At 43.2% G+C, this 12,404-nt stretch overlaps 1 protein-coding gene across 1 annotated transcript; it reads right to left on the bottom strand.

The window, feature by feature from the left end:
- Positions 1–284: 284 nt before the first annotated feature.
- SLC25A42 (solute carrier family 25 member 42) lies at positions 285–7,178 on the bottom strand. The gene is made up of 7 exons (XM_010176318.2): positions 7,056–7,178; positions 5,828–5,939; positions 3,503–3,528; positions 2,504–2,670; positions 1,738–1,854; positions 1,091–1,242; positions 285–700 (listed from the first exon to the last, which is right to left on the bottom strand). Exons 1-7 carry the CDS (start codon positions 7,137–7,139, stop codon positions 375–377), a joined length of 984 nt encoding a protein of 327 aa, XP_010174620.1. The 5' UTR covers positions 7,140–7,178; the 3' UTR covers positions 285–374.
- Positions 7,179–12,404: the final 5,226 nt, after the last annotated feature.

The raw sequence follows: 12,404 nt of genomic DNA, 5'->3' as shown, positions 1-12,404 counted from the left end.
TCCACCGCTTCATCTGCCCACAGAGACCAGGTGAGGAGCCAACAGCAGCACATGTTTGTTTGAGAGGCTCCACTCCTGGTATCGAAGAAGGGTGAGGCAGCTACTTTAAAGGACTCAGTTCTGCAGAATTGTAAGAAGAATTTTGTTTAGGAAAAAGTTAGTTTCAGGTTGAGGTTTCCAAGTAACTCAGAGGCTCATTAAAAAGAAAACAAAACCCAAAAACAACAACAACAGAAAAAAAACCCACCAAACAAACAAACAAGAAAGGTAAGTTCTCAGCTGCAGGGGAGCATGTACAAAGTGAGGGAACGTTAGCATTGCTCTTTCTACACGTGTTGTACTTTTCCCCAGCAAGGGCTGTGGGGATTAAGCTACTACCTTTCAACATTAGTGCTGTGCTGTAATTTACGGAGAAGGATCTGCGTCAGGTCAAAGGTTGTGAAGCTTATTCCCACTGCAATTGGACCTTTGACCCAGTTCATGCTGAGTCCTTTGTACAAGCCACGGATTAGTCCCTCTTCTCTTATAATCTCCTGCATGGTGAGAAGGATGGAACTGTACGTGTGTCCCATAACCCCCGCCGTCTGCATTCGTCGGCGAACCACATCCAGGGGGTAAGAAGCTGACTGGCCAATCAAGCCTGCACAGGCACCAAACAAAAGCCGCTCCGGAGGGGATGGCTGCAATTTCCCACTGTGATCTGGGAAAGAGAAAGCAGCAGAGTGTAAAAAGCTTCTTGTCATAAACACGTGATTAAGGTCAAGTGGGCTGAGAGCCAAAAGGGAGTACTGAGCGCCAGAGCCCCTGAGATTTTGTTCCCAACTTGGCTGTTAGCTGACTTGGTACGTAACCAAGTCCTTCTGCACCCAGGACTTGCACCTTCTTGTTCCTCTGCAAGACAGAGACACTGCTTTTCTGCAGCTTGCCTTCCTCAGCATCTGGAATCGAAGAGAGGGAGGCACAAGGCATCCTCCACAAGCACAGAACTTTGCAATTGGCTTCAAGGCCAAGAAAAGGACTGAATTAAAACATCTCAAGTTGGCCAAACGCTTACACCATTTCATTTGAAAACAAACCAAGTTGTCTTTACCTGCATGTAATTTCTTCAGCGTCTCATAGGTGAAGAAGCTCAGCCCAGCATATGGAATCACTCCAAGGATGGTCGGTGTAAATCCCCTATACAATGTCTTCAATCCTTCCTCTCGGGATATTCGGATGAAGACATGAACAATATTGCTGTACCTAGCACGTGGACACAAGAAAACCAGATCTGGGCTGGTTAGTGACTGCACACACCAGTAATATTTCCAACAGGACTTTCTGAAGGATCAACAATTAATTAATTCAGCTCTGAGCTCATCAAACAAGCTCAGAAGGGATTTCAGAAGCCTGTCTGCAAATGGAGAAGCCAGTCAGCAGCTCTCCTATAGCCCTATCACAACATGCTCTCCTGTCTGTTAGATCTCTGCCGGAGGCGGCGTGCCAGCTGGCCTCCTAAAGAGCCAACACACAGGTTTTACTAGTGAGGTCTTTCAGTATCCATCTTCTTCCAGCCCCTGGACTAACCAGGACTCTGGTCATTTAATCAATGCTCAGACCCCAGCAGTAAGAGGTTTATTACACCAAAGGCTCCGAGCAAGAAGTGACCCAGAAAATGGGGAATAAAGTCATCTGACCTTAAAAGAAAAGTTCTGCATTTGTTGGTGGTGGTTGTACTTGCTTTCGTTAGGCACTTACATCTCCTTCGGCGTGACAGCCATTCGAGCACGGACCATATCCAAGGGGTAGGTTAACATGGCAGCCGTTGTGCCTGCCAGAGAGCCAGCAATGAATCGAGGAAAGGGTGTCAACGCTCTAAAGTAAGGTGAGAGAAGAGACCAAACAGATCACCTGGAGATGGAAATACTATGTGGCTTTTGAGGATGGCTCTACTCTATCAGCTACTGAATCCCTTCCCTGCCTGTGTACTGAAGAGAGTCGGGTGGGTGGGGGTTGAAGCAGCTGTGGTTTGCCACAGCCATCCAAGAGGGAGGGTTAGAGAACATCTCTGTTGAGGACAGCAAGCCTGACTTGGGGTGTCTCAGACACTGTATGCCCAAGAGCAAGAGGCTCAGGCCACGCACACGGCTCGGATAACAGCACAAGGCTGGATCTTGTTGCTTCTCCTGTGAAGAAAAGCTCTTTGTTTTGCCTGCCCACTCTCAGCACAGGGAAGTGCTAACTCAATGTCTAGGCCACTTCTTGCTCACGCCTCTAGAAGACAGATCTTCTCACAAAGATCTCCCCTGTGCAAGACTAGAAGCCCAGCCCTTTGCTTAGCCCCCTCTCACACACCCTGTTCTGCGAAGCCATCATGAGAGAGGTCAGCAGAACTCTTACCAACAGAGCTTTCAACTTCACAGGCCGGCACAAAGCCAAGAAACGTGCTCCCTCCCTGCAATCTATGGCCCCACAAACTGCTCCATCCTCCTCTACAAGGACCAAAGCCACACTTGCATCTTACTTTCCCTGGAAGCCATAGTAACTCCCCAGGAGCTGCTTGTACTCTTCGTGCGCGCAGAACTGAATGGCAGCGTAAGGGATCACACGGACCATGGTGGCTGAGTTCCCTCGCCAGAGACTCCAGAAGCCTTCGTTGAGGTAGGTGCGATAAATCAGCCTGTAGGCTTCCTGCAGGCAACAGAGCAAAGGTCAGACAGGGAGATCATGATAAGAGGGAATCCAAACAATAGAGGGGGGGAAAAAGGTGACCCTATAGCTTAACCTCTCCAAATCCTCCTTCCCACCCCAACCACAGTAAGCTGATGGCAGCTGTTTACGCTCACAACCCTGACTCCAGAACAAGACAACTTAAATGTCTTCTCTGGGGAGATTGAATCAGATACATTAGAGTGAAAAAGAACCAGTCAGGAAGAGAGAGAGTTTTAGATTCAAGACATCTTCATTTTCCCTCTGAGGGCAGGGCACAGAGCTGGACTGCTGTTTGCACAAACCATTTCTCAACCCAAATTAATCTTCTTAGTATAAGACAGAAACATTTGGATGACACATAATAGCACAGCACACATGGAACAGCCGTGATGCACATGCAACAAAACATTCAGCAAGCCGTGACAGCGATCAGCTCCCAAATTCAAATTTCCTATATATTCTGAAACAACTCCAGTGGTGGTTGGGGGAAAGAAAGGAACCACCAGAGGAGACAACCTAGCAAAAAAAAGCCCTGAGAGACACCACAACATCTGTCATGTCACAGGCACAACCTGGAGTATGAGCAAGGACTGAGAGCCCTCTGTGCTAGGCACTGGACATGAAAGAGCACTGTCCTAAGGAGTATTATAAACAATACTGTTTCCACTCTTCCCCTTTATGCTCTTTCACTAGGAGTGCTGCTAAAAAAACCCAAGCCAGAAAGCTAAATAAATATAAAAGATGTTGTTAGGGCTATTACTACCATTAATCAAACACTTCAGGTCAACAGGAGACAGACACATCACCTCACCTTGGCAGAAAATCTTTTTGAAGACACTAAAAAGAAAAAATGAGCATTAGGTCTTGCAATACATTTAGATGGATCAAATAAACCATACAGGCATTTTATCTAAGGGATAAAAATAGAAGCAAAAGAATTAATGCAAGAGAAAATATTCTTTATAAGAAACAAAGACATGCCACTGGTAAGTGCTCCCAAATTCTCTTTAGCATATAAGTTCATTTTTCTACCTACTGTTATGAAAATGCTCAGTTTGTGTCACACTTCTGACTTTAAAGCACATCAAATAAATGAATAAATAAATAAATTAATTAAATAAATCAAAACTGCCCCGACCACTTATTTTAGCAGAGCATTTCCATGCAGAGGTTCCAGCCTGATGCCAGAATCCAGCAAAGAACGAGTCTGTTTAGCGAGGCTCCACGCAAGAATGGTTTTATCCTCGCAAAACTCAAATGAACACCCGGTTTCTTTTCTTGCATCCATTCAAACTGACAGCATCTCTTTAACTATGTAATACACAAGGCATTTGGAAGCGAGATTTATTTGGCATACAGCAGCTCTGTTTTGTAACATTCCTACAGCAGGAAGGCAACCCAGGCTAAAATTCAAACAGCAACGCTAATGAAACATGGTTCCAATTAAGTGTCTATTGCAGTTTCTTGCAAACTCCTTGGAGACTTGTAACCTCTCAAGTGTATCAAACAATCACATGCAAATACATTTTCACCACGTTGCTCCTTTATGCAATTCAACACTTTTTGAAAGAAATAAAAACACTTCAATAACCAATTGCAGCTGACTCTGCAATGGAACAGAACTCTTTTCCCTCTCCCACAGGAAAACTCTTCAGTCTCTAGTTCAAGGCACAACATTCCTACACTCGCATGACTCAAAGATGCTTTCTCTCTTCATAGACAGGGAAGAAGCCACAGAGTAAAAAACCTTTAGGAGAGCAAGAGACTAAGAAATCCATCAGATACTAAGAAATTGGTCAGAGTGGGCAAGTTTTAATCATATCCTTTGCGGTGAGTTTAATGTGCCAAACCAACCATGGTCTTTTTATAAATGTAGGTCTGTACAAATGAAAGGTGATTTATACGGGCAGTTGTTGACTCACCCCAGTTCTGCAGTTTCCATCTCACCTGACATTTGCAACCTCAGATGAACTACAGTGTTCGTTCTAGTGAGAAAGCACAGCGCGTACTCATTGCTGCACAAGCATCTGGTCACAGATACAACCCCAGCCTGCAGCCAGCTCAGGATTTAGCTCCCTACAGCTTCAACACCCTGATTTATATCCCCACTATTCCAGACCTCATCCCTTTCTATGCTGAGAATGAAAATCATGTCAAATGAAAGTCAATTCAGAATTAAATCTCATCCAGGGATTAGATTAAACCTACCCAATTCATTTAATCTGAGATGTCAACCAGATTGAAAATTCTTGGCCTCACCACATGTCTACTGTATTAACTGTCTGCATCCCTCCCTTCAGGACAATTAGAGTAGCTGACAGTTCCTGTGCTGAAACAGGAGAACTGAACAGAGCCCATGATGGGGCTGAATCCCAAATCCCACCAAACGTGGGAGAATTTTCTATTCCAATTAGCTGAATTTCACTTGCAGTTCCACACTTCACGGGTTCCAAAAAAGGGCTTTGTCATACAAAGTCAGGTATGCCAGCTTCAATACCTCTTGTGGTAACTTTCATCCTTAACTTCAACTCTAACCAAAACAATTCAGCTGCAATACAATGCAACTCTTAGTAGAAAAGATTGCATACATTTGAGCTGGCACAGCCTGAGCTTCTTACTAAAGGCTGGTTGCCAAACAGCTCAATTACCTCACCACATCTCCTTATATTGCTCCTTTCCCTTCCCCACCTTATTTCTCTGAACCCAACACAGAAATTTGACCAACCACCCCCTCAAATGCTGCCTTTACAGTGGCTATTTATGCTCCAAAACAGAATGCACGTGGCCATCCAACGTTCACGAGCCACAGGCATCGTCTCTAACTCGCAGTACGTGCATCTGCGTTACACTGAAATAGCAAAACTCTTGCTGACTACCATGAGACTTGGATCCAATAGCACAGGCCAGATGCACAGCTGATTGACACCTGCAATAATCCTACCAAGAATCAAACAATAGGTTTTTAGACTCAATTCATTGTGGCAATGTTGCTATTCTGTCTACATCCTGCCAGGTCTCTGCAGATGGAAGGAGGGCAAAGCACTGGAGAACAGGCTGGCTGAACAGATGAGAGAAGCTGGTTTGGATTCTGCTAACAACAGTGTAAGAGTGTTTTGCAAAAACCCATGGGACTCACCTTGAAACATGATTTTTGTCCTATCCAGTGGAGCTACTGCAGTTTTAGCAACAGCACCAGCCAATGCACCAGACATTAGGGAGTTGAGTACTTTCTTTTTCTCCTGGTTCTCCTGGAACAAAGCATTGTTCAGTATGAGACAGTCAATCCTAAGCAAAAGTTGTAATATTTTATCTTTGCTGCAGCATTTACCCCCCCTCTCAAGGACTTGGGTCAAAATTCTCTTCAAAATTGCAAGCACAGTAAATTCCTGGTCAGATCATGAAGCACAAAGATTAGACTGGTCTGCCAAGATGCAAAGTTCCAAGGTCTGACACCTCTTACATGTACTGTTTTCTCCCTATTAAGATTTCTAAAAGCTAAGCCACTACCTCTTCATGATTTAGGCATGTAGGGAAGCTAAGTTCCTTTCTTGCTCTTCTAGTAACACACAATCCCTATTTCCACATTGTTCCCAAGATCCTAAGAATAAAACTAGACAGGTTTCCTACTATGATAAATGGAGTGGAAGTGCTTTTGTTATTGACATTCCTGCCACAGCTCATATTTATAAAGCAGCTATCTTCTCATAACACACAGGCAGAAAGCAAGTAAATGACTTGAAATCCAACACCGTGAAGGTTACGCACTGAAAGACAAGTCAAGACAAGGCTTAAGAGCGTTAACTTTTGATATGCTTTGTGTTTTCATGGAGGAGTTCACATTTTTCTTTTTCAGAATGTTTAACAACTAGAAAGTTAATGTTTATTACCAAAATACATGGTTCAGTTCAATTTTCCCTTCCAGTCTCTGCCTGTCTGGTGCTAAACGCAAGGGTAGCCGGGCAAAGGCAGCATTGTGTGAACTTCAGCCTGAGTTTTGGTCTAAATCAGATCAAGGTTCAGAGTCACCTTCTCTTGCAGTGCTTTTAACAAGAGTCTAACAACAGCAGCAAGAGCAAGAAAACCAAGACTTATGGCTCTCTTCCCAGCTCTGCCACTAAAGACATAACAAGACATAACCTTGAACAAGGAACGCAGCCCTGCCTGCCTGTCAGCTGCGAGTGACGCCCAGGCTCTTCCCAGAGGGCTGGAACTGCTTGGCTGTCCTCAGAGAAAGCCAACGTTACACAGCTTGCACATACACTGCAGCTCTTTCAGGATTCCACAACTCAAATCCCATTAAGATGCTTCCTTTGGACAGCAGCCACACAGCTCTTCTCTCAAACCCAACAATCTCCTGCTCTTACCTCTGGCAGAAGGTGGGTTGATGTAACTGGCTCCACATCCTGCTGTTTGAAATCCACTTGACCTTCTCTCACACCATTACCCATACCAGTTGCACTTACAAGTGGGCAGAAGAGCTACGGCTCCTAAATTGAAAAGAAGAACAAAGCAAGAGTTAGTGTCAAAAGTAGAAAACATCCAGGTAATTAAAAGGAAGGAGGAACGACCTACTCCCAGGGCCACTTTCAGGAGGAAAACCCCTCTCCCAAGCTCCCAGATGAAGAGCATTTCCAGGATCTCCGCATCACTTCCTTCCTTGAAGGTGCAAGTGTATGTGTGTGGGGGTACTTTGGTGCTATGTAAAAAACTGTGTCAACCATATTCACTCTTTTCAGCCTACAAGGAACTCAGCTGCAAGTTCCAACACTAAAACATCCATAGTTTCTAGAGAGAAGGCTCAGATCCTGCTCCATCCTCTTCCATCGCTTACAGCGAGGATTTTGGTTGCTACTCAAGTCTGCCTGCTGAGCATCTAGATATTGGAGAAGGCATAGAGAAATTTAAAACCCAGTCCTGGAAAATGGAAAAAAATAGTCACAGCAGTAAGTCCCAAAAGGCTGCCATAAGCAATTGGAGGTTATTTTAGGAAAGACATAGATCCAATGCCTCACACGTGCCGTCAAGGCTATTTTGACGACGCCAGCGATTTGAGTGAAAGCAGCACATCAGTGATTTCAGAACTCCCTCTCTTCACAGTCACAATGCACACGTGCTTGTGGCTGGTAAACCAGTGCAGTTTGCACAGATGTTTCTTGCTGTGGGACATGCTCGCTCACCTCATGAAAGGCAAGGTCAGTCTAACCTTAGCTGCAGAGTATAAATGCAGAGATAATGCTTTAAATAGAAGCTATCACATTAGCATCTAACTTTCTAATATTTCTGCTTTTCACCATGCAATTTTTTCATCCTTAAATATAGAACCATAGAGAATCATAGAATAGTTTGGTGGGAAAAGACCATGATGATCATCTAGTCCAACCATAAACCCAGCATTGCCAAATTCCCCCTAAGGCCTGTCCCCAAGTACCACATCTACACGTCCTTTAAATGCCTCCAGGGATGGAGGCTCCACCACTGCCCTGGGCAGCCTGTTCCAATACTTGACAACCCTTTCAGTGAAGAATTTTTTCCTAATATCCAACCTAAACCTCCCCTGGTCCAATATGCAGAAATGAAAGAGCTAAAGTTTGAAAAACTTGAGTTAGCACAGAACGGTGGCCCCTCCGAGTTCTGAATCTCTTCACAAATGGGATGTGGAACTACAAAGATCAGTTTTCTAAGCAACAAGCCTGCTCAAACAGCCACATTTCCATTTTGTTAGCTTCCTTTCAAGGAATGTGGTGTTAGGAAATCTGAATTCCCAAATTGCTCCTCAGTTCTGCCAGGAGTCCTCCAGCAAGTTCCTTCGCCTCTGCCCTCCTCTGATGCCTCGGAAACCTCAGGCACAACAGCTCACTTACTTGGAAAAGCTGCCTTAAGACTATTTTTTTTTTTCCCTTTTTAACAATCTCCAGATATTATATGCTTGTCAGCACCTTTCATACTTGCTGACCTATTTTTTTCCCCCCACATCGTTTTCATAAATTAGTGCCAGACTTCACTTTCAAAACCCCTTGGTTGCAGCAGAGATATTAACGTAAAATCCAGAGACAGATCAGCTTCGTCTGTATTCGTGCATGACCAATTTGTGATGATGAAGCTATGCATGACCCGTACACTCAGTCCAAGGGAGGACAAACACACCTGGGGATCTTTAATGCCAGACATCTCTTGCTAGAGCTTTGAGAAGACACATATCAATGTGTTTACAACTCCTAAGGGTGTTTTCGAAAAGAGGAGATCGCAGGATGTTGCTCAGAGAGTCATAACTCAAAATTTTAATGAAAGATAAGATCTGATAGTCCAAAGCACAACCCAAACAGCATCAATGTTTGCACTGGAAAAGTTCTATCATGGAAGCTTGGTCACATCAAACCATGTTAACAAGAACTCCTGTTAAGGATCAAGACCAAAGATGATTCATAACACTACAGAGCAGAGCACTTCATTAAATTACTTTGAAGAACACAGACTGTTGATTACTTCTAATTACTATCTGCAGTTACTTCCTTTCCTTCTTATCTCTTGTACCTGGAAAATTTATCATACAACGATGCCTTTCAGCAAAAGCATGAAAGAAATCACAGGCAGAGGTATTATCCCTAGCTGTCTTGAATAAAGGAATATAGGTCATGATATCAGATTTATCTCTACCAAAAATAAACCCACAAAAATAGAAATCATGCTAAAGAGCTTAGGGATGCAATAGGCAACTTTGTTTTAAAACATGATTTTGAAAGATGATTGAGAAAGAGATGACTAAAAGGAAATTTTAAAAACTAAACTGATGTCATTAAGCCTGGACTTATTTGAGAACATGAACACGCATAAAGATAATATCCATTTACTCAACAATATTCTCTTTGATCCTATTCAGAGATGTTCTTCTTTTATTTTTAGTGCCCAATGCCCTGATCTTGCAAACACCTGTCTGTATGCTCAATTTTACATATTAAAACTGCCCACATGCTTTACATAAATATAGGCTCTAAACTTGCAGAGGCTTAAATGTAAAAATAGCATTTATTATTTTTATTCACATTTGCTCGCTGCACAGTTATGCAGCTTTATTTTATTTTATTTTATTTTATTTGGGAGTTGGGCTGGATTCTGATGTTGGTGAGTTATTAACTGAATTCTGGCTGTTATGACCAATAATTCACACAGCAGCCAGAGGAAACAAAGCTTTGCTTTAAATTTTCAGTGTGAATGTGTAGTGCCTGCCCATTAGACACCAGATATTATTTTGCATATAGAGCAATTTAACTCGCTCATTAAGTAATCCACTGAAACCCAACACGGAGCAGCTGGATATTTTTTAAATCCTTGTATTTTGTAGAGCCCCAAACACAGTCATTACTTATGTTTACAAAGCCAGGGGAAACAAGAAAAAATAGCTGTGGATTAGGTTTTTTTTTTCTTTTTAATAACACACTTCTGTGTTATTTATTTCTAATAGTGATCCAGGTCCTTGTCACACATCTGGATCCAGACTCCTCAGCACTACAGGCTGTACAGCAAACCATTCCCCTCAGAGAATATATAATCAGAAAGGAAAATTGCTGGTGAAGGCGAGTTCAAAAGTTAAAGAGGTTTAATGAGTAACATACGGCTGTGCTTTTACAACAAAATTTACAAGGGTTTATTGAAAGTACAAAGCACTTACTCCGGCATCCAGTTTCAACTCCAGCAGAAAACACTGCCTGTAACTTAGCCACGTTAATTCACAGGCACAGATTAAAGATGATTTAGTAAATTGCGAAACAGGGAAGCTGAAGCCCTTCAATTCTGGCAGTGGCACCTCAGACAAACCGATGAACTCAGGGCTGCTTTGTGATGCTCCTCCGAGCCCTGGGACTCTTTCTAGGTATCCTGCCCGTGTTCTAGCAATTGCAGAAACATCTGTGCACTAAAACAAGTTTCATTCCCCGCATACCAGGAGAGGCACAGGAAAATACTCTGCACATTAAAAACTAGAGCATTGTTAGTCTTTCCTCTCCATTCTCCCAGCTCTCTCTAGCGGCACTTAATGAATACCTGTGCAAGTTCAATCAAGCTGTCAAACTGACTCTCTGACAAGTCAGACATTCTGCTTTTCTCGGTGGTGATTTTGATTCAAAGGACAGGCAAGACAGAAGGAAGTTATTCAGATGATAAAAGCAACCTACTAGGAAGAACATCCTACAGGCAGGTGCCAGTCCATTGCCCAAAGGGGAGTGGAGGTTCAGAGAGAAAAAAACCAGCTGTCCAAGCCACTTGTGAATCTAATCATGATGCTATATTTCAGCTATTTAATTCAAACATATTTTAAATTACTAAGTCTGAAGATAATTAGTTCCTCAACAAAATAGACAGCGAGTTTCAGAGATCAGCATCACAACTAAGGAATAAGGACAGAGTCTCCAGTTTGGGTGTGTACCATTAAAATCATATTGCTAAAGTAAAAGCTTGCAGATTATTATACACTTCAATATTTCAAAATTAAACCTTATTTAAAAGTTTGACTTCACATCATTACAGCATGCCCTGCCTGAAATTCCTCCTTTATGTATTTTACCAGCTACGCACACGCTTGCCCATGGCAGATCAACACCACCAACTTGCAGGAGCAGCAGGAAGGAGGAGATTTGGGGTTTGCACAGGGGATGGAGGCAGAAATCCCACTGCCCGTCCTCTCCAGGCTTCACTAATATCCTAACCAGTCCCATTCTACCAACACCCAGGCAGACCTGAAACTACCAGTTATAGAATCACAGACTGGTTTGGATTGGAAGGGACCTTAAAGCTCATCCAGTTCCAACGCCCCTGCCATCAGCAGGGACACCTTCCACTAGACCAGGTTGCTCAAAGCCTCATCCAGCCTGGCTGAGAACACTTCCAGGGAGGGGGCATCCACAACTTCCTTGGGCAACCAAGTTAATAGATAAAATACCCTAACTACAAAAGCAGAGCTGGTCATTATAGTTTTCACATTACTACATAGTCAGAAAGCAGAAGAAACCTGGGCATCCAGCCCAGAGACTGGCTTGCAACGTGTCATTACTGAAAAACATGTTTGTCTGATATTCTCCAGTGGAATTTAGACCTGTCAGAAAACACTAAGACTTCTGCAAGAATGTCATCTACCCAGTGAGAACAGCAGATACACTGCAAAGCAAACAGCCAGCACCAGCAGCTCTCTGAACCCAACGGCAGCGATTTGCTAAGAAGTGTTTGTTTTTTCCTAGGACAACCCCAGTAGTAATTTTTTATAAAAGAGCCCTGGCCATGGGAGTGTCCTGACAGACAGGTACTGGTAAAACCGCAGAGTTTCAGCAGGCAAGAGCTGCTCTGACTTGATGGCCACAAAACAGACTGTATCTGTACAACAGGCAGAAGCAGCTTAGTCCTGCTCTCCGCTTCTCTCTGATCATCGCCAAAAATGAGGAGACAAAACAAGGTGGATAGAGGAACTGAGAAGATATTTTATTTAATAACTGCGAGTTGTGCACAGCCCCGACACCATACTGACAGTCTGCAGATATTACACAAACTTGGATGAAGTCACAGTTCACCTCTGGGGCAGAGTTTCCATTCCATTCAGGTAAAGTCACTGGTGTAACTCCATTCAGATACGCCAGCTTCCCTCCTTACTCAACAGCTATCCAGTCCCTAATTTTTCTTTCTTTTTTTATTATTATGTTAACATCACTAATGAACACATATAATTAAAT

This window comes from Antrostomus carolinensis, unplaced genomic scaffold (genome assembly GCF_000700745.2).
Source record: "Antrostomus carolinensis isolate BGI_N321 unplaced genomic scaffold, ASM70074v2 scaffold41790, whole genome shotgun sequence".
Taxonomy (NCBI): Eukaryota; Metazoa; Chordata; class Aves; order Caprimulgiformes; family Caprimulgidae; genus Antrostomus; species Antrostomus carolinensis.
The sequence above is the reverse complement of the archived record's forward strand: the minus strand, read 5'-3'. Positions and strand labels throughout refer to the sequence as shown.